General features: G+C 39.6%; 1 protein-coding gene across 5 annotated transcripts in view; it reads left to right on the top strand.

The window, feature by feature from the left end:
* Positions 1–23,705, top strand: part of LOC103279643 (heparan-alpha-glucosaminide N-acetyltransferase) — a 258,014-nt gene that overhangs the window by 171,401 nt on the left and 62,908 nt on the right. For all 5 annotated transcript variants that reach the window (XM_062975853.1, XM_062975850.1, XM_062975851.1 and 2 more), the window contains 2 exons: positions 1,274–1,400; positions 12,996–13,082. In XM_062975853.1, the coding sequence (XP_062831923.1) occupies positions 1,274–1,400; positions 12,996–13,082 (214 nt within the window). The remainder of the gene's footprint in view (positions 1–1,273; positions 1,401–12,995; positions 13,083–23,705) is intronic.

The raw sequence follows: 23,705 nt of genomic DNA, 5'->3' as shown, positions 1-23,705 counted from the left end.
GTTTTATTAGGTAATGCAGTGGCCATATGCTTTCCCTTTTATTAAGATTATTTGTAACAAAGCCAGAGATGACTCCTAGTAAGAGATGTGTCTTTATCTTATTTTCTTGGAAGATGAGGTCAGCATGATATGTGGCTATGAAGATGAAACACTTTGTGGGAAAATACACAGGCAGAATCAATGGGATGAGTTTGATATTTGTAACAGCATTTGGAAGGCTGTGCCCTAGAAATCTGATGAATGAGCAGTGAACTTTGAACCTCAATTTATGTTCAAGCTGCTTCTAAATAAATTCAAATGTTACTCAATGATAGTGAGGTTCCTGCAGTAACCCTATTTGAAGGACACAACCCGAGTAATCACTAGAAATCCCTCAAATGTATGGGAATTGTTGGGAAACTGAAGTTTACTTAACTGTATTTGAATGTCAGCTGAACCCTGCTGGATGAAACTAAAGCCAAAAATCTCTTCCAGTACTGGCTAGCCAGTTGCCCATGGGAAGGCCTTTGGGGGCAGTTGTAGTCCTGCCAACATGAAAATAAAAATTATCAACTTGGTAGGGAGTGTATGAAATTTCAGGTTTACAATTTGAATATATAGTTTTCAACAGACCTCACAACCTGTGAGGATACCTGCCATAGATGTGAGTGAAATGTCAGGAGAGAATGCTTCTGGAGCATGGCCATACAGCCCAAAAAACTCACAACAACCCAGTCATTCCGGCCATGAAAGCCTTCAACAACACATTGCGTATATACTGTCAGAAAAGGCTAACACATGTACCAGCATTTATTGTCGCAGCTAAATCTGAGCGATAAATATCGACACAATAGAACTACTTTTATAGTCTAATCATGATACCATATTCAATTGTTTTTCAAAGATAGGGAAAGCAAAGGAACATCAAACATTCAAATTAGCTGAGACGCAGTCTGTAGATATTTTGCAGCAGATGGTTTGTCTCATTTAGAGAATCCTGTTTTCAGAATGCCTTATTCTAATACATTTTAAAAAATGTATTCCACTTCAAGGAAAGATCAGAGGAACAAAACAAAACAAATAGAACCCCAGTGGTTGCCAAGTTGGGGGGTCTTCTGAGATCAAAAAGATAATTTTACTTAATAGTGCATATGTAGCCAGTGCTATTTGGGGACTGAAAATCAACTCACAAATTATTTTCAGATCAGTCTGCTCTCTTATAACAAAACAGAGAGCCAGTTGCAATGCTTGGAAAATTGACAGATGCAGTTAATATTGTGTGCTCTCTCTGCAGAGGTTACCTGGGCCCTGGGGGAATAGGAGATGATGGAAAATACCCTAACTGCACTGGCGGTGCAGCCGGGTACATTGATAAGTGGCTGCTTGGAGAAGACCACATGTACCACCATCCTACATGTAAGGTAATCAATTATCTCAGCAGCTGCCTTGGTTGAAATCTTAGAAAGTTGTTGCTTTGTTTTGCCTTTGGCCTTTATATGAGAACATCAGTAATCTAATAGCCCAGTCATTCAGTGTCTGAAGGTGTATTTTGTGTCACACATTAATTTACTGTATATGCAACTTCTTGGACTAAAGTTGGCATCAACTAGCAATCAAGGTTTTGCTGGTGCACACACAGGGTTAAATATGTTTTCATGTGACATTAAAAATCCCTAATGGAAGTGTAAACAGGGTTGTTGTATGTCTTTTGGGCTGGTATCCGGTAGACTCCTGCAGAGGAGAGAGGATCCCTCTTGTCTTTCGCTGACTGTAGCATTTGTTGAATTACCAGATACCATGCAGCTGTGGACAAGTATATGTAGCAGTGCCCAAACAAGAGTCAAAGAACATGAAAGGCACTGCAGACTAATTCAACCAGAGAAATCAGCCATAGCAGAGCACTTGATGAACCAGCCTGGACACAATATATTATTTGAGAACACAGAAAAGCTGGACCACTCTAACAACTATCATGTCAGACTACACAGAGAAGCCATTGAAATCCACAAGCATGTGGACAACTTCAACAGAAAGGAGGAAACCATGAAAATGAACAAAATCTGGCTACCAGTATTAAAAAACTCTAAAATCAAAACAGTAGATGGGAAGCTACACTCTGAGGACAGAGGAGCCCCAAGGACGGCTAATGACTGAACAAAGGATGCCCCTCAGGCAAGAGACAAACCTTTCCAATGCTAATTAGGGTGATTAACTGAAACATTAATGCTAGCTTCCAACTGACAAAAGACTCTTGTCACACCCTGGACTCTCCACAAATATATATTTTTTCCTTTCCTTGCCTAGTTTATCCAGGCCTCACAACCTCTTAGGATGCCTGCCATAGATGTGGGCGAAACGTAAGGAGAGAAAATTTCTTCTGGAACATGGCCACACAGCCCGAAAGACATACAACAACCCTGTGATCCCAGCCATGAAAGCCTTCGACAACACACAGAAGTGTAAACTTTAAAGAGTGGGAAAGTTATCTGAGAGCTTCCTTTCCTTTAAAAAACACAATAGACAAGATTTTCACTATGACATGATTTAAATTTGGTTGTGTTGTCTGGAGCTTGTTGAAATAAGTTTGACAGCTAGTTGCTGCTGAGTGGACCAGTCATGCATTGATTAGAAGTCAGAAATAAATTATGGTGTCTAACTCTGCTAATATTGTACTAGCATTTAGTTTTATAGTGATGTGATGCCTTGATTATAAAAAAAAATCCCTCACTGGTGATAACATGCCTTCCTTCTCTTATGGTGAGGCTCTCCCATTCACTGGACATACTAATCTTGTTTTCCATTTGTGTGTGCATGTGTGCTTGAAAATAATAATAATAATAATAATAATAACAACAACAACAACAACAAGAACAACAACAATAGTAATAATAATATACATGTATGCATATGTGAAAACATAGGCATGCAAATTTAATGTTAAAATTGTAATTGGGACAGCATGCAGCTAGAACGTAAAATGTTGCAGTAGCTTACTTTTTCTGTTACATGGATTCATTACAAATTATACTTGCAGTGTTTTAAAAATGTCTTTAATTCTTAATTATGTTGATGAATGTATACAGTACTCTGTCAGACTAGTAAACCATGAAGTCCAGAAATACTCATCCTGAGCAGCAGTAAATCTCCAATCTAATTGTCAAAAACAGTTACGTTGCAGAAGAAATGCAAGACTGTAATCCGGGAAACCAGCTTGAAAGCATCTGGATAAGAATCAAGGGAACCGGGACTCAAAAAGATCTTGTCGTGGGTGTCTACTACAGACCTCCGAGTCAGGATGAAGGACTTGATGAAGCCTTCTGTCAACAGCTGACCAAACAGGCACAAAGAAGAGATATAGTAGTCATGGGCGATTTCAATTATCCCGATATCTGCTGGAAAACAAACTCAGCCAAGAGTACAAAGTCCAACAAATTCCTCACTTGCCTTGCAGATAATTTTATGGTCCAGAAGGTAGAAGAGGCAACAAGGGGATCAGCAACTCTTGATCTAATCTTAACAAATGTGGAAGACCTGATCAATACAGTTGAAGTGGTTGGATCCTTAGGGGCAAGTGACCATGTGCTCCTGCAGTTTGCAATACAAAGGAATGCTGAAACTAAGACAAGTCAAACACGCATTCTGGACTTTAAGAGAGCTGACTTCCAAAAAATGAAGGAATTACTGAGCGGCATTCCATGGACGCCGATATTAAAAAACAAGGGAGTTAACGATGGATGGGAGTTTTTCAAAAGTGAAATACTCAAGGCGCAAATACAAACAGTGCCAACAAAGAAGAAAAATAAGACAAGTGCAAAGAAGCCAGAGTGGATGTCCAAAGAACTTCTAACTGAGCTAAAGCTCAAAAGTGACATGCACAAGAAGTGGAAAAGGGGAGAAATCACCAAAGAAGAATTCAAACGTATAGCCAACACCTGTAGGGAAAAGGTTCGCAAGGCTAAAGCGCAAAATGAGCTCAGGCTTGCCAGGGACATAAAAAACAACAAAAAAGGCTTTTTTGCTTACGTTGGTAGAAAAAGGAAGAAAAAGGAGGCAATAGGGCCATTGCAAGGAGAAGATGGGGTGATGGCGACAGGGGACAGGGAAAAGGCAGAACTACTTAATGCCTTCTTTGCCTCGGTCTTCTCAGAAAAAGAAAGCCATCTTCAACCTCAGCAACACGGAATGGACGAAGGATTGGGGGAAATCCAACCCCAAATAGGGAAACAAGTTGTCCAGGAACACTTGGCCTCTCTAAACGAATTCAAGTCCCCAGGGCCAGATCAGCTACACCCAAGAGTACTGAAGGAACTAGCGGAAGTTATTTCAGAACCACTGGCAATTATCTTCGAGAGTTCTTGGAGAACGGGAGAAGTCCCAGCAGATTGGAGGAGGGCGAATGTGGTCCCTATCTTCAAGAAGGGAAAAAAGAACGACCCAAACAATTACCGTCCGGTCAGCCTCACATCAATACCAGGCAAAATTCTGGAAAAGATCATTAAGGAAGTGGTCTGCGAACACTTAGAAACAAATGCGGTCATTGCTAATAGTCAACACGGATTTACCAAAAACAAGTCATGCCAGACTAATCTGATCTCTTTTTTCGATAGAGTTACGAGTTGGGTCGATACAGGGAATGCTGTGGATGTAGCGTACCTGGATTTCAGTAAGGCCTTCGACAAAGTCCCCCACGACCTTCTGGCAAACAAACTAGTAAAATGTGGGCTAGACAAAACGACGGTTAGGTGGATCTGTAATTGGCTAAGCGAACGAACCCAAAGGGTGCTCACCAATGCGTCGTCTTCATCATGGAAAGAAGTGTCAAGTGGAGTGCCGCAGGGCTCCGTCCTGGGCCCGGTTCTGTTCAACATCTTTATTAACGACTTAGACGAAGGGTTAGAAGGCACGATCATCAAGTTTGCAGACGACACAAAACTGGGAGGGATAGCTAACACTCCAGAAGACAGGAGCAGAATTCAAAACGATCTTGACAGACTAGAGAGATGGGCCGAAACTAACAAAATGAAGTTCAACAGGGACAAATGCAAGATACTTCACTTCGGCAGAAAAAATGGAAATCAAAGATACAGAATGGGGGACGCCTGGCTTGACAGCAGTGTGTGCGAAAAAGACCTTGGAGTCCTCGTGGACAACAAGTTAAACATGAGCCAACAATGTGATGCGGCTGCTAAAAAAGCCAATGGGATTCTGGCCTGCATCAATAGGGGAATAGCGTCTAGATCCAGGGAAGTTATGCTCCCCCTCTATTCTGCCTTGGTCAGACCACACCTGGAATACTGTGTCCAATTTTGGGCACCACAGTTGAAGGGAGATGTTGACAAGCTGGAAAGCGTCCAGAGGAGGGCGACTAAAATGATTAAGGGTCTGGAGAACAAGCCCTATGAGGAGCGGCTTAAAGAGCTGGGCATGTTTAGCCTGCAGAAGAGAAGGCTGAGAGGAGACATGATAGCCATGTACAAATACGTGAAGGGAAGTCATAGGGAAGAGGGAGCAAGCTTGTTTTCTGCTGCCCTGCAGACTAGGACACGGAACAATGGCTTCAAACTACAGGAAAGGAGATTCCACCTGAACATCAGGAAGAACTTCCTCACTGTGAGAGCTGTTCGACAGTGGAACTCTCTCCCCGGGGCCGTGGTGGAGGCTCCTTCCTTGGAGGCTTTTAAGCAGAGGCTGGATGGCCATCTGTCGGGGGTGCTTTGAATGCGATTTCCTGCTTCTTAGCAGGGGGTTGGACTAGATGGCCCATGTGGTCTCTTCCAACTCTACTATTCTATGATTCTATGATTCTAATTCTTCAAGCTGGTATATTACATATTTCTCTGAGAACCTCATGCACACTTGTAAGGGCTCTTTGCTCCAACTGTGTTGCTATGGGTTTAGTCTTCTCTTGAAAGAATACGCCAAGACACACGGGCTGAAGATGTCATACTTTTTACTGTTCGGAATACAAGAGTCATGAGTTATCATGACAACACTATTGAAAAACTGATTGAGAAAGAGATTTGGCATTTTATCATTTCTAGTTTCTATAACTTCCTTTTCCATGCTGTTTAAAACTAGAATATAATAAAATCATAACTGAATAGGAACCAAAACTAAGTAGTATTATAAATGAATCAGAAAAAGTATTGAAATCCATTGAAGGGTTACTAGAACAGCAGTATTTTTATAATCATAAGGGATGACCTCATTTGGGGTGCTGCTTCAGAAAGGGCCACATCTTTGATACTCGCACGCCTAACCTTTCCTGCAGATTAGATGTACATCGGGGCCTCTGATGGAGATCACACATTATGGGCAAACTCATAGAGAAGGAGTCTTTCAGATATCCTGGAGCCGAGCCAGGTGCATTAGCCAGCTGCACTACAACCAACAACTTCTATAGTATTCTGAGGAAATGTCAGGTTATGTTGCCAGATGCTCTGTTTCTCTGAGTATCTGCACACCATCTGCTCACCAAACAGGGACTACAGCCAAACTGGAAGATGGTAATATGTACACTACCACTCCTTTTTGCTGGTTTACCACCTTTTCCATATTATGAGCTTGGTTCCCTGTGAATAGTTATGTTATAACCAGATCCCTCCTACAATATATAATTGCACATGAGACCATCTTAAAGGGGGAAAGAGGATTTAATGCAAACGCTTTTGCATCACAAACCATTTGTTATAGCAAGTTCTTTTTTTGGGTAAGTATATATTTAGGCATATATAGCACATTGCATGCCATGGGTTCCTGTTTTGATTTGATATTGGCTATATATTTTTATGGAGCCCCTGGTGGTGTAGTGTGTTAAAGCATTGAGCTTCTGAACTTGCAGACCAAAAGGTCGCAGGTTCGAATCCGGGGAGCAGGATGAGATCCCACTGTTAGCTCCAGCTTCTGCCAACCTAGCAGTTCGAAAAAAATGCAAAGGTGAGTAGATCAATAGGTACCGCTCTGGTGGGAAGGTAACAGCGCTTCATGCAGTCATGCCAGCCACATGACCTTGGAGGTGTCTACGGATAATGCTGGCTCTTTGGCTTAGAAATGGAGATGAGCACCAACCCCAGAGTTGGACACGACTGGACCTAATGTTAGGAGAACCCTTTACCTTTACCTTTACTATATATTTTTACTGGGTTTTAGTTCAAATTGTAAAGACTGGAGGACTTGGAAGGACCTGTTCTCTACATCCTATCTACTAAATGTAATCAATTAATTTCAGCCAATGCTTCTTTCCCCCTCTACTAAGAATCTTAATATTCTCAGATAAGTTAGAAAAATACTCTTTTTAGTGAAATCTATACATTAAAAGGGCCAGCAAAGTGCAGTGCTTTGAGCATTGGATTACGACTCTAGAGAATTGAATCACTCTTTGGCTATGGAAGCTCTTTTAGTAACCTTGGACAAGTCACTCTCTTTCAAAGGGAAACAAAGATAATTCCCCTCCAAACAAATCTTGCCAATAAAGAAACCTTTCGTAGGTTCTCTTTAGAATCACAACAGTCTGGAAATAACCTGGAGACACAGTAATATGAATAAAATAAATATGCTCTCAGCACTTCTAGCAGCAAGCCATTTGTAGTCATCATCTGCAGCGAAGTAAGATAAGGAGGTATAGCAAACTAAATTTTGTCATGTCCCACAAATGAGATTTTAATATGGGTGTATGTTGTAATATTCATTCACTGTGTGATTGGATATTCCAGATGTTCTTAAATGGCTGCCACCCTTTTCCCCAAAGTATGAAAACAGCTATTTTGAGACAACTGGTCCCCAGTATCTAGCTCATACCTTATAAGTAGTCTGGCTTTGCTATGGACACAGTACTGGGGCATCTGTGGCCAGTAACCTTTATGACATCAGCAAGTGCTCAACCAGTCATTTATCTTTACCCCCCAACATTCCAGACACATGAGTTATTGGCAAACGGATTTTTTAAACTGTCAAAGTGGAAGGTATAGTCAAGAAACCAGAAAGGGAGGATAGCTATAAGGGAACTAGGTAAGATCTTTAAGTGTAAAGATATACCTTTGGATGTCAAAGTCAGGATCATTCATGCTGCAGTATTTCTGAATTCAATGTATAGATGAGAAAGATTTGAAATTTGAAATACGGTATTGGAGGAAAGTGGTGTCGCAAATAACAATGGATCAACAAAAGCCAGATAATTGGCTCCTAAAGCAAATTAGGTCAGAACCCTTACTAAACTGTGAAACAACTAAACGGAGGCTATCATACTTTGGATTTATCATGTGACACGTTGGACAATACAATAAAACTGGGATGCTTTTGCCTAATAATAGTATGGTTGTCTACATCCAAAGTGTTTCTTGCTTATGTTTTAATAATACTGATTTTTATTTGGTTTTTAACTATGCAAGAGCTAATTCATGTAGTATTTTATTTAGTTTTGTAAGGGTGTATCTCGCAATTGATTTATGTAGCTTGTTAATGGTTTATGTAGTATTTTAATGTTGTATTTCATATTGTATTTAATAATCTGGTTTTTATGTATTTGTTTGTCCTGAATGTGGAAAGCCTATAATCAAAGCATTAAATAAACAACAACTACTACTAGATTTTTTTGGCCAAGATTTGAGTCACCATAAATTGAAGCAGATTTGATAGCATGCTGTATATCAACTGCAAATCACACACTTGCTTGTTGAAGAAAGACACAGAACTATTTTCTATATGTTTGACCAAGGTATCAATGTGGTGTAGAGGTTTATGGGTTGGACTATGACCTTGGAAACCATGGCTTGAATCTCCACTCAGCCATGAAACCAACTGAGCCTTCGGCAAGTGGCACTATTTCAGCCTCAGAGAAAGGCAATGGAAAATCTGAACAGATCTTGCAAAGAAAACCTGTGTAATAGGTTTACCTTGGGATCTCCATAGGTAGGAAACAACTTGAAAAGACACAAAACAGCAAAAAAGAAACAGAAAAGATAATATGCAGATGTACATATGTGCACATACTCACACACATGCAAACTATATTCAGTGGTTAAAAGAAGTTCACATCTATTTGTTGTCTTTTCATTAGGGGTTTAAGAGTTTATTTTATTTTAGGTATTTATTTATTTATTTACTGTATTTATACCCCACCTTTCTTCTCGTGAGGACTCAGGGTGGCTAACAATCATGCACAATTTAAAAGAAAGTGAATAAAATAATAATAATAATACTGTGTGGATTTAGGTTAAAATATAAATAATATAATATATACACTTAAAATAGCATGTAAAAATTCACCCTTAAAATGAAGATTACCCAAATGAATGTTTTTATTTAGAATGCTACTTGTAGAAATTTCAGATCAAGAAATAAAAAATTGGCAAAGCATGTTAAATTTATATTGTAATGGGAATAAAAAAGCTAGAATAAATAAAAGCTTATGGTATAGACCACAGAAAGGAGGAGGCCTTGGACTTCCAAATCTTAAGCTGTATTATCACTCCAATCAAATAAGATACATAGTAGACTGCCTAGCAAAACAAAAAAGCTTGGAGTGGTTAGAAGAAGATGATAAAAATTAGAATTGAAATTAGAATATATGTTTTACAGGAATAATAGAGGAAAGGATAAAAAGAAATGGTATAGTAATTTAAACAACCCCCTTTTAAAAAAATATTCTGGAGATTTGGGGAAGATACAAAAATAACCTAATGCCAGGTATTTCTCCTATCATGCCAATTCTAATGACAGAAAACTTTCCAGTAAATTTGAAAAAGTAACTTGAAGCAGAATTTAATGGAAGAGGTATAATGAAAGTAAAAGATTGGGACCTGAAAATGATGAATATGGAAAGGATAGAAGATGAATTAAGAGGAAGAGACTTCGAGTGGTACAAGTATTTACAATTGGGAAAATGATCAGTTGACTTAAGGAAAAAGTATAATGGGGGTAGGGAATATACAAAATTAGATAAGATGATAATTCAAAGGGAGACTAAAGAAGAGAATGTAACATTAAAAGGTACAGTAAACAATATCTATAAACTACTACTAACGGACGAAGAGGAACAAGTTCATTTGAAGGAAATATGGGAAGTAGATGTGGGGGAAACATTGAATAATCAAGAATGGGTAAGGATATGGAGTATGAGATTATTAAGAAATACGTCCATAAGAATTAAAGAAAATTATTACAAAATGGTATGGAGGTGGTACCTAACTCCCATAGATTAAATCAGATAGATAAAAAAAATACACAAATCAGTGCTGGAAAGGCTGTCAGGAAATAGGGTCATATCTTCAAATGTGGTGGTCATGTAAAAGTAAACAAAATTTTGGGAAATGATATTTAAAGAAATAAGAGCAATAATAAAAATAGAGATAGAGAGTACACCTAAATCAGCATTATGACTTATGCATGGCAATATTCTCTCACAAGAGGAGAAAGAACTGGTTTCTAATTTAATAACTGCAGCAAAATTGCTAATAGCAAAAAATTGGAAAGAAAAAAGGAAATCCAATTAGAAGAATGGTATAGGGAAATTTGGAACATAGCTATTAATAAGCTGACTTGTAATATTAAAATTAAAAAGGGAATATCGAAACAAACAGATTTTTGGAAAATATGGGGAAAATGTATTGAGTATATTTTTAATGAGGGAAAGGGGTGCAAGCCAGCAACAGAGGCAATGATATTTTGGACTTGTGAAACAATATGAGTTGGTTGGTCTTGGTGAAGGGGGGCACAAAGTAAGGGGAGGGAGGGAAGATATAATAATAATAATAACAATAAAAAATAAAACATGTATAAGTAGATAAAAAAGTGTGTAGTAGAGAGATATGTAGTAAAGTTGTAATGGAAAAGTCCAAAACTGATAAGAAATATGCTTAAAAATGTTTTTGGATTTGATTTTTCTTTATTATCGGATTGTATACAATATGATATGTTTAAGGTACTGTAAAATGAGAAGTATATATACTAATACTTTTTGATTGATAAATTAATAATAATAATAATAATATTAATTATAAAACATGTATAAGTTGATAAAAAAGTATGTAGTAGAGAAATATGTAGTAAAGTTTTAATGGAAAAGTTAAAAACTGATAAGAAATAAGCTTAAAGATGTTCTTTTAATTTTTTTAACTGTCGAATTGTAAACAATATAATATGTTTAAGATATTGTAAAATGAGGAATGTAAACTTATACATTTTGACTTTTTTTTCCTTCGTGTCAGGAGCGACTTGAGAAACTGCAAGTCGCTTCTGAAGTGAGAGAATTGGACGTCTGCAAGGACGTTGCCCAGGGAATGCCCGGATGTTTTGATGTTTTACCATCCTTGTGGGAGGCTTCTCTCATGTCCCTGCCTGGAGCTGGAGCTGAAAGAGGGAGTTCATCTGCGCTCTCCCCGGGTGGGATTCGAACCTGACAGCTTGCAGATCAGCAGCCCAACCTTCAAGTCACAAGGCTTTAACCCACTACTCCACCGGGGGCTCCATTTTGACTGATAAATTAATTTTAAAAAACCTAAAAAAAAATCACACACACCCCCACCCAAATTCCCCCTACACTTCCCCAGCAGCATTCCCCTTCTCCAAATGCCTGCTGAAAGAAAAAGGTTGCCTGTGGAATGCAAGCAGGGATGGGACCATCTTGGTCTCTCTTGGGAGGGAGTCTGGGAGCAGCCACCAAAAAGGCCCTCTATTGTGTTCCCAGCAAACACATTTGAACAGGTGGTGAGACAGAGAGAGCACCCCCCCCCCCCGGTTGATCATAGATGTCTAACAGGTTTGCATAAAGATATACGATTTTTCAGATAACCTGCATCAAAGCCAAGATGGGAAAATTGTTTACTACTCTTGAATTTGCCATGTATTTAAGAGATGACAAGGTCCTGTGATTACTGTTCTCCATTCCTGCAAGTTAGAAAATGCTCAAGTTCCTGTGTTTCTGCTAGGTGGACCGTGGGGGCCTTACTTTGAAGCTCAGGAGTCCCAGCAACTAAGGCCACTCCAAATTGAACATCAAACAAGATTTTTATTTTCTCAAAGTTCTTGACAGGCTTGGCACAAGTTGTTGAGGTTACAAATACAAACAGTCAATTTATGAATCATGCAGATGTTTCCCCCTTTTTTTTACCTTTCCCCTTAGCTGCTGGGTTAACTTCTTCCAAAGGTGGAGAGATCCTGGGATGCTCTTTACCCTAATCCTGAGTTGCTATATCATAAAGAGCAGGTCTTTCCCTATCTAAACTCAAAGCTAGCTTGGAGAGGAAGTAGTTAGAGCTTCTTCCAATGGCAGAGAAATCCTGAGATATTCTCTGCCCTAGTGCTGAGTTGCTATTTTAGAAAGAGCAGGTCTTTCCCTATCTAAACTCAGAACTAGTTTTAAAGGCAAGAGGTTAGTACTTACGATGGCTTGTCTGAGCTGGCCTGGCTTGACCACACAAGTACATCTGAGTTCTTTTCTCTATTTTGTAGAAGACAAAAAAAAAAGCTTTTCAAAATGGAGATTTTATCCCCAGGAAAAAGGGGTGGCCCTCAAGATCAAAAAGATACTTTTGCAAGCCGACAACAGCAAAGGCTTTGCAGGCTGGCTACAAACCTCTGTTGATAGTTAACTATCAGGAGGTTGCTGAGTCTGTAGCAACCCTGGAAGAAACACAAAAAGGGTGCTATTTCCTACAACTATGGGACAATGCAAGTCCCTGGGAGACAGAACACTAATTATATACTTTGACGTTTCTGTGATAGCTACTGAGAAAATACTTGTATGCCCTTGATACGGAACTGAGAATTTTGTTAGAAAACATATTGTAGGTTTTTTGGCACAGAGTAAATAAACAAATGAACTGACTGGCTCTGAGGTTCTTGTGCTAATGACTTTATTTGGTACAGGACAACACAGATGCGTATCTGTAAGACAGCGACACAATCTGAATGTATGCCACATGATCTTACGTGGCCCACATTTATTCTGTGACCCACTCTTGGGAGGTTGTATGTTGCTTTAGATCTGTAATTTTAGCAATGTGTTCTTTTCTTATCAGGAGATGTACAAAACGACTCAGCCCTTTGATCCTGAAGGCACGTTGGGTACAATTAACTCCATTGTGTTGGCCTTTTTTGGACTTCAGGTAATTATAACAGCACATCAAAAGTGAGCAAAGATCTCCTGTTTCTTAAAGTGCTTGATGTGTTAAAGCTGTTGTGGTTAATATTTCATACACATTCTGTTCTTTTGGAGTCCAATGGACATTTCATACATTGATAGCTATGGGCAGTGGGGCTGTTATTGTGGGTATGGAAAGGTTAGATGACAGTACTGGGGCACGCCAGGCAGGGAAAAGCTATCCAACGCCACTATCATGAAGAAATACTACAACAGAATTTAGCAATATATATTCTTATGAGTGGGTTCAGGAACAAAATATTGCACCGTGGGTTTCTGTTTAGGAATGCAGTCCTTTCCCATTCTTCTAAGTTTCTGAAGGTAAGCATTGCAATTACTGAAAATGAGACAATGCCTCAGGGAATAGATTTTGGCTGACATGAAAGGGCAGAAAACTGGTATTTATTTAATGTATTAGTGTTGTATTTTTCTGCCAGGCAGATGCAGTTACAGATGCTCTGTGTCAGATACTCCTTCAAAAGCAAAACATAAAGCAACAATAACAATGGATACTTCGATATGCCATAGATGTGGGCGAAACGTCAGGAGAGAATGCTTCTGGAACATGGCCACACAGCCTGGAAAATACACAACAACCTTGTGATTCTGGCCATGAAAGCCTTCGACAACACAATAACACATTATACTGCAATGTTACTAGCAAAAGTATTTGTAATATATAATATACATATTATTATTATTATTACATGCATTTATACCCCGTTGCCCAGGGGACGCCCGGATGTTTTTGATGTTTTTACCATCCATGTGGGAGGCTTTTCTCATGTTCCCGCATGGAGCTGGAGCTGATAAAGGAACTCATCCACACTCTACCTGGGTTGGATTCAAACCGGCAACCTTCAGGTCAGCAACCCAGCTTTGAAGTCATAAATTCTGCTGACACAAGGGTTTGATCCACTGCGCCATCAAGGGCTCCCAGGGCACCATAAGAAGGGCAAATAATGCCAGTGGTCTCATCGTTATACAACAAATTTGACAGAAAAAGTAGTTCAATACGCAGTAACGCTATGTAGTAATTACTGTATTTACGAATTTAGCACCAAAATATCATGATGTATTGAAAACATTGACTACAAAAATGCGTTGGATAATCCAGAACGTTGGATAAGCGAGTGTTGGATAAGTGAGACTCTACTGTATATAAACCCACAACGCATGCATAGACATGTGTTTTTTATGGATAGAAAGAAACCCTGATCATTTTCTTTTTGTTTTCCCACATTTTAAAACATTAATTTGTTTAACAGATGCTGTACATCATGAGAATGAAAAGAAAACAAGCAAAAAGCAACAACCTCTTTTGCCTGAAATGTTTAAGAAAACAGGCATTCTGTAAATATATAGAAAATCTGTTTTTTAAGGAACCTTTTATGACTCCCTTGGTCTGAGGCTAGTAACCCACAGAATTTCGAAATCCAATTCTTGGATTGTTACAGCTTTTATGGGACTCTGGTTCCATAATTTTACTACCACAGTTAATTCTCCAGTTTCTATGAGGTGTCAGGTCTGTCAGCTGGAAAAGACTGAGAGAGGATTACAAAATGAGTCTGAGAGACTTGTTCCCTGTAGCGTTCCTCATTTGCCATCAGGGTCCTGTCAGCAAAGGACTCCTTCAGGACAGCTGCTGCCTGACATCATGGTGTAGGCTAGAATTCCCTACAGATGTTGGTTGTGTAATTTGCTGAGAAAGGGTTTTGAATCCAGCAAGGTGTTGAGACTTTGGACTTAACCAATTCCTGATTTTAGAAGAGGAGAACCCTTCCAAGTCATCACTGTGGTCCCATGATGGAAAAAAAAACATAGCAAAATCAGTATTATTGTAGAATAGGAACACGGGAAGCTGCCTTGCACCAAGTCAAACCTTTGGTCCATCTACTGCAATAATCTCTTAACTGGCAACGGCTCACCAATGGAGAACTTCCACCTCACTTGCTTCTAAAAATGCAGCATCTAGGGTTGTTTACACCAAAGTTTCCTGTGCTCCTGCTTCAATGTAGTAATGTGAAAACCACTAAGTGTGAGAAGGGTGGAAGACATCTGGAAAACAAGATTTAACTTCCTGTTGAAGAGGTTTTGCTCCAATAGTGCTATTTTCTTAGTGTGACTTGCACCACCTCTGAAAAATATACGATGCTTGACAATCACCCCTCTACATTTGCTGGAGTTGCTGGGGTTACTGGGACAAGGCCCCTGTAAAACTTTTAAAAACACAAATTGAAAAAACATAATTTTTAAAAAAATCTGAGAGAACATTTCTCTAAGGATTCATCACAAAAGCCCATGGATTTGCCATACATCATGGTGAATCCATAGGCTCCCATCCCTGGGGTGAGGGGGGGGGGAGCGTTGCTGCCCATCTTCCTCCTACTGCTGGTAAAGCAACATGGGAAGGCCACACAGTGGTGGCATACACTGCTTGCTCTCCCTTTTTTGGATGGAGCCTTACCAAAAGTACATGTATGTTGTGTAATGGGCTCTGTACTGAAAGGGGAGAACAAGTGACGTATGACAGGCCAAGTAGCCAATCTGACGAAGTAGTAAGAATCTCTACATTCTCCAGCACACCTATATGGTCAACTTCCAGATGAATTATGGAAAACTTGTAAATGCCTAGAGAAGTGTGCTCTCTAGGAATTTCTAGATCATCCAGCACGAGTGTGTAGTTAACTTCTGCTGGAAGTTGACCTTAGAGTTGCACTGGAGTATCTAGAGATTCCCACAAAATTGAAACCCACAAATGTGGACAGCCAAGTGTACCTTTCAGAGTGGACAATAATGCAGTACCATGTTGCCACCACCAGTGAGAAATTAAACGATTTGTCAGTTTCTGGGGTGGATTTTTTTTTATCCAATAAGGAAGGAAACATTCTGCCCGCAGGCCTTCAAGGCTCTGTTATCCAAACAGGACTCTGGTAGCAATTTGCAGCAATGACGGAAACCTTTGTGACAGCATTGGTGTGACCTCTAATGGGTTGGGGAGATGATCCATCAGTTTTTGGCCCAAGATTGTTACAATTAATTACAATATATCTAATTACAACAATTAATTACAATATATTCTCCTTTCTTGGGTTGCACCTACGTTCTTGTCGCTTGATGTAGGCTGGCTTGTAGATTTTAAGTGAGCATAAACATTTGGAGTCACATTTTAACTCTGTTCTGAAGTACTTGAAGACATTTATGGCCCATGAAGACCACATATGTGGAATTGTGTTGACTCAATGTGGAGGTCTGAGATCGACAAACAAGTATCCAGAACTTATGCACATTTGTCCAGAGTTCTTGCACCATAGACCTTAGATAATAGTGAATAGCAGAGATCACTTATAAATTGCATTGCCCTATTACAGCCACTCAAATACTGACATATTTTGCAAATTATTGTAATTATTCACAATACGCATTATGATTATTCAAATTCTATACATAAATAATTGGTAGTTTTTTGTGTGCCAACTATGCTTCATTCCTTATAGTAACTACTCTTCTGAGTAGAATAATGGTGGAATAGTGCTGGATTGAACATAAGTTCAAATTCTTCTCTAGTCATGGATTAACTTGATTTTCTTGGATGTAATGGGATGGTATTTTTGGAGGGATGAGAGACGGGACAAGCTGCAGTAGAAAGAGTGGCTGGTGCCATTGAATTCAATGGCAAAAGGTTTAAAAGCTGGATAATAATAATAATAATAATTATTATTATTATTATTATTATTATTATTATCAGCTACTGTAAGAAAATCGCACAGACTGACTACAAACAGAGGTACAACTATGTGCCCCAAATGATTCATTGGAATTTATGCCTCAAGTACCACCTGCCAGCAGTAAAGAACTGGTGGGATCACAAACCTGCAAAACTATTGTAAAATGAGCAAGCAAAGATACTGTAGGACTTCCGAATCCAGACTGACAAAGTTCTAGAACACAACACACCAGACATCACAGTTGTGGAAAAGAAAAAGGTTTGGATCATTGATGTTGCCATCCCAGATGACAGTCGCATTGATGAAAAACCACAGGAAAAACTCAGCCGCTATCAGGACCTCAAGATTGAACTTCAAAGACTCTGGCAGAAACCAGTGCAGGTGGTCCCGGTGGCTCAAAAGTAGGGAAACCTCATATGGGCATGTGGCTTCCTCGCCACATTCCACGTGAAGCCAAAAGAGACAGAAAGCAGTCATTTTTGGTAGCCACGTGTTCTGTTGCAGAGGGGGGGAAATGGTGGTGGAGCCGTTATGGCTCGCTGAAAGGGCCAAAACAGCACCACCCTAATGGGAAGCTTTTTCTGAAATGCATTCAAAGATTTCTTTTTCAGCAGCCTTCATTTTTGTCATGATTTCCATTTTGGTAGATAAACGTATAATTATGTGCTTTTTAAAAAGCATTCTGGGCATAACTGATGAGGCAGGCTTCTCTGCTCTGCCCCTTTTTCTCTGTTTTGCTGTCTATGCATATTCAGTAATGTAGCTGTTATTTGCCTAGCTTGTTGTAGGTAAGCACAAGTAACTGCAGTAAGATTAGCTAGATTAGAATCCTATTCAGTCCCTGCTCGGCTTTATTACTTTATTACCGGCACTGAAAGTCTACATTTCTCCAGCCCCTTTTAATCATCCTCCCAATCCCGATGTTATTTTTTTAATAACACAGCAGACAAGGAATTAGGAAGAAGCTATATAGGCATAAGAAAAATTTGTGGAGTGAAATTTCTTTGTCAGCAGTTTTGTTAACATAGCAATATATTATATTACTATGTAATATATCTTTAAATACTTTTTCTAGGCTTCAGTGTTTTAAACTTACTGTGATAGCGTGACTCCTAGAGGGTTTTGTTTCTGCTACCCTACCTTTCACCTTGTCTGTTCAATTTAAAGAATATCTGTTTTAAATATGAAGTTTTAGCTCCTGCTGGAAACAGCCAAGTAAATAGAACTTCAGTGTGATTTTTAAAAATCATCTTCTTTCTAAAGAACAGCTGCACAGCTGGTGGTCCTCTCTGACCTATTATGACAGCAAAGCTTCAAGTTAATAGCAGAGACCACCTCTTGAGGGGATCCATTATTAGATGTTGCAGTATTGCTTGATATATATATATTCAGAAGCCAGGTCTTGTTTTGTGCTGGCTTACAAGTAACATTGGGACCCTCTTAATGGTGTCTTTGCACTGGCAGCATTGAGACAAAAGATGTCAGTTTTGTGTGTCTTGAAGTGTTGTTCTGGACCTATTATGCCTTTTTAAAAAAAAAAACAGCAAGCACAAGAAAAGCATCAGTTTCCTTAAAAGCATCCAGATTTTGGTTATTGTGACTGTTGATTTGCATTCATTTGGATTGTTATCATCAAAACAGGTACACACGTGTTGTCCTTTTGGCTATGAAGTGGGACAGTAATGGATGGGTTTACTTTTTATACTGAATAAGGCATGACAGGGAAGAAGACTGAAACCTGTTCCTATCTCCCCATTATTTCTTTGTTGTTTTTATTTCAACAGTCATCCTTTTAGCTATTTGCTGGTTCTGTTTCATTATATTTGTACAGTTTTTGAATATTGCATGAACTTGTTTTAATGTGTTGTCGAAGGCTTTCATGGCCGGAATCACTGAGTTGCTGTCAGGCCATGTTCCAGAAGCATTCTCTCCTGATGTTTTGCCCACATCTATTGCAGGCATCCTCAGAGGTTGTAAGGTCTGTTGCAAACGAAGCAACTGGGGTTTATATATCTGTGGAATGTCCAGGGTGGAAGAAAGAACTCTTGTCTGTTTGAAGAAAGTGTGAGTGTTGTAGTTGGCCACCTTGATTAGCACTGAATCACTTTGCAGTATTAATATAATATTAATATAATATTAATATAATAGCTAACAGTATTAAAAAACTCTAAAATCAAAACAATAAATAAAGAGCAACACTAAGAAAACAGGGGAATTCCAGATGGAACAATCAGGGCCAGCTAACACCTCCCAACAAAGAATTATCCCCGGCAGTAAGCCGCCAGACTTTGAAGCTACAAGGCTATTCAATGCTAATCAAGATGGCCAATTGCAGTATTCACATTTGCCTCAGGCAGACAAGAATTATTTCTCCCACTCTGGACATTCCACAGATATATAAATCCCACTTGCCTAGTTTCCAACAGACCTCACAACCTCTGAGGATGTCTGCCATAGATGCAGGCGAAACATCAGGAGAGAATGCTCCTGGAACATGGCCATACAGCCTGGAAAACTCACTGCAACACTATAATTAGGACTGCCAGCATTTGGCAAGATCAAGATGTGCCTTTTGGATTTCAAGAAAATAAATCAAGCCATGAAAAGTTGAATCATTGGATACCGAATCCATATGGATAGCCAACTGTAAATAAATAGTAATAATATATCTCCTCCATGTTTTAGTCTCCACTTTAAAGGTGCCAAACCTATCCATTGGCATGGACACTATAATCCATCACAGAGCAAAAGCAGACTGTCTTGTCTTATCATCAGATGAAGAATCCACTTTTAAATAAATCTTTACATGACTGGTTTGGCTTTTGTACTAGCAAACTTCAGAAATCATGTTCTGTTCTAAAAGTCTTTTTTATCTATCTGACTAGTTGGGAAGACAGTAATAGTTGTAGTAATGTACAATGATCAGGTTAGATGACTCTAAGCTAGCTAATTCATTATTAGTATGGTACATTGTTACTTGCTGGGGGAAAACCTTTTCCCCTAAATCTTCTATCTTCAATCATTTGCTGTCAAAGAAGTCATACTGAGGTCAACAGACATTACCCAAAATAATGTATTGAGCCTGCAGCTTTGATTAACTTGTTTCTATAGAAAATCTGTTTTAAATATACTATCCTCAGTTGCAGTGAAACAGCATTTGTGTTGTCAGTATTATCATGATAGTGATGCACTATATAGTTATAAAAGCAAAAGTCTCAAGCATAGATAATTGCTATTATTACATATGGAAAATTAGTTTGGGAAGGGAGAGTTTTTCTCACATTTAATAACAGCTCACATTACTGTATGACAATGCACATTTTGCAAGTCCCAATTGCAACCGATTTCAATTCTTTCTGTTTGCAAGAAAGGAACCTTTTTGCATCCCTAAAACTAGCCATTTTGCTTTCATTTTTGCATGAGCTTTGGTGGGTTAAATTCGACTTCCTCATAAGCACTTTTGGATATTTATTGGATTAGTTTAAAGTAAATGTTTTAAGAGGGATAACCTTTGTGTTATATAATCTGAAATAGTAAATGAATAAAATTCAATGAAGCCACAGGCTCTGACAGGCAGAGTGGATGTGGAGTGGGAACACTTTGAAATGATTGTTTGGCAATAGGTTTTCAAGGTACCTTTTTTTAAAAGGTTTTTATCTTGATTTCATGTACTGAAATCTTTAAAACTACTGCACTGTAAACCAAGGCTATTTTTAAAAGCTCTTTGTATTTATTGAATGGCAGCAGCTAACAACATCAGTTCTTTTCCTTTTACAGAACAATAAAAAAATACATTTCCTAAAGTGAGATAAAGCCATGATGAGTTGAGAAGTGGAAATGATAAGCATGTTTCGTGTGGTGTCTTTAATTGTATTCATTCTACATTTTCATGAGCAGGAAATTGCATCAGCCACTCACTCCTTTTACAACAGAACTATAGCTGATAGAGGAGAGGGGAAAATGTGGCGGCCCCCTTTGAAAGCAATGTTATCATTTTTTCAAATGCATTTCTACATTTTGTCTAAAAGACAGGCTTGTAATTTTGTGAAAGAAATTTAGGCAGCTGTGAGCTAAATGCTTCTCCTTGGAAAACCAGACCTTCTTGGTTGTATATTGAAATTGTTCTTCCCAGAGTGAAAGAAGTATGGCATTGCCTGGAGGATTTTTTTGCTGGGGGGGGGGGGGGGGGGGAAGGTTAGCTCAATGAATGCAACTACCAGGTATAGAATCATAGAATCATAGAATAGTAGAGTTGGAAGAGACCTCATGGGCCATCCAGTCCAACCCCCTGCCAAGAAGCAGGAAATCGCATTCATAGCACCCCAACAGATGGCCATCCAGCCTCTGATTAAAAGCCTCCAAAGAAGGAGCCTCCACCACAGTCCGGGGAAGAGAGTTCCACTGCCGAACAGCCCTCACTGTGAGGAAGTTCTTCCTAATGTTCAGGTGGAATCTCCTTTCCTGTAGTTTGAAGCCATTGTTCCGTGTCCTAGTCTGCAGGGCAGCAGAAAATAAGCTTGCTCCCTCCTCCCTATGACTTCCCCTCACATATTTGTACATGGCTATCATGGCTCCTCTCAGCCTTCTCTGCTGCAGGCTAAACATGCCCAGTTCTTTAAGCCTCTCCTCATAGGGCTTGTTCTCCAGACCCTTGATCATTTTAGTTGCCCTCCTCTGGACGCTTTCGAGCTTGTCAACATCTCCCTTCAACTGTGGTGCCCAGAATTGGACGCAGTATTCCAGGTGTGGTCTGACCAAGGCAGAATAGAGTGGTAGCATGACTTCCCTGGATCTAGATGCTATACCCCTATTGATGCAGGCCAGAATCCCGTTGGCTTTCTTAGCAGCCGCATCACATTGCTGGCTCATGTTTAACTTGTTGTCCACAAGGACTCCAAGATCTTTTTCACATGTACTGCTGTCTAGCCAGGTGTCCCCCATTCTGTATCTTTGCATTCCATTTTTTCTGCCGAAGTGAAGTATCTTGCATTTGTCCCTGTTGAACTTCATTTTGTTAGTTTCGGCCCATCTCTCTAGTCTGTCAAGATGGTTTTGAATTCTGCTCCTTTCTTCTGCAGTGTTGGCTATCCCTGCCAGTTTGGTGTCGTCTGCAAACTTGATGATCGTGCCTTCTAACCCTTCGTCTAAGTCTTTAATAAAGATGTTGAACAGAACCGGGCCCAGGACAGAACCCTGCGGCACTCCACTCGTGACTTCTTTCCAAGATGAAGATGACGCATTGGTGAACACCCTTTGGGTTCGTTCGCTTAGCCAATTACAGATCCACCTAACTGTAGTTTTGTCTAGCCCACATTTTACTAGTTTGTTTGCCAGAAGGTTGTGAGGGACTTTGTCGAAGGCCTTACTGAAATCCAGGTACGCTACATCCACGGCATTCCCTGTATCGACCCAACTCGTAACTCTGTCGAAAAAAGAGATCAGATTAGTCTGGCATGACTTGTTTTTGGTAAATCCGTGTTGACTATTAGCAATGACTGCAACACGGATTTACCAAAAACAAGTCATGCCAGACTAATCTGATCTCTTTTTTCGACAGAGTTACGAGTTGGGTTGATACAGGGAATGCCATCACCCCATCTTCTCCTTGCAGAGGCCCTATCGCCTCCTTTTTCTTCTTTTTTCTACCAACGTAAGCAAAAAAGCCTTTTTTGTTGTTTTTAATGTCCCTGGCAAGCCTAAGCTCATTTTGCGCTTTAGCCTTGTGAACCTTTTCCCTACAGGAGTTGGCTATACGTTTGAATTCTTCTTTGGTGATTTCTCCCCTTTTCCACTTCTTGTGCATGTCTCTTTTGAATCTTAGCCCGGTTAGAAGTTCTTTGGACATCCATTCTGGCTTCTTCGCACGTGCCATATTTTTTTTCTTTGTTGGCACTGTTTGCATTTGCGCCTTGAGTATTTCGCTTTTAAAAAACTCCCATCCATCGTTAACTCCCTTGTCTTTTAATATTGGCGTCCATGGAATGCTGCTCAGTATTTCCTTCATTTTTTGGAAGTCAGCTCTCTTAAAGTCCAGAATGCGTGTTTGACTTGTCTTAGTTTCAGCCTTCCATTGTATCACAAACTGCAGGAGCACATGGTCACTTGCCCCTAAGGATCCGACGACTTCTACTGTATTGATCAGGTCTTCCACATTTGTTTAGATTAGATCAAGAGTTGCTGATCCCCTTGTTACCTCCTCTACCTTCTGGACCATAAAATTGTCTGCAAGGCAAGTGAGGAATTTGTTGGACTTTGTGCTCTTAGCCGAGTTTGTTTTCCAGCAGATATCAGGATAGTTGAAGTCGCTCATGACTATTACATCTCTTCTTTGTGCCTGTTTGGTCAGCTGTTGACAAAAGGCTTCATCAAGTTCTATATCCTGGTTCGGAGGTCTGTAGTAGACACCCACGACGAGATCTTTTTGAGTCCCGGTTCCCTTTATTCTTATCCAGATGCTTTCAAGCTGGTTTCCCAGATTACAGTCTTGCATTTCTTTTGCAACGTAACTGTTTTTGACATATAAAGCTACTCCCCCTCCTCTCCCCTTTGTTCTATTTCTGTGAAAGAGGTTATAGCCCTCAATGGCTACATTCCAGTGATGGGAGTCATCCCACCAGGTTTCAGTGATGCCTATGACGTCGTACGTGTGGTGCTGTGCTAAAAGTTGGAGTTCGTCTTGCTTATTTCCCATGCTCTGTGCATTAGTGTAAAGACATGTAAGCCCCTGTGACCTCCCCTTGAGCTGTTTATTTGGGATTATTGTGCTCTCGGTAATTGGTCCTTGCTTTGTTTGTGTATACTAGTTCTTATTGGGATGACTAATGCAGGCAAGTCAATATATCTCTTCTAGTGGACTGAGG

The sequence above is a fragment of the Anolis carolinensis genome, chromosome 3 (genome assembly GCF_035594765.1).
Source record: "Anolis carolinensis isolate JA03-04 chromosome 3, rAnoCar3.1.pri, whole genome shotgun sequence".
NCBI lineage: Eukaryota > Metazoa > Chordata > Lepidosauria > Squamata > Dactyloidae > Anolis > Anolis carolinensis.
The sequence above is the reverse complement of the archived record's forward strand: the minus strand, read 5'-3'. Positions and strand labels throughout refer to the sequence as shown.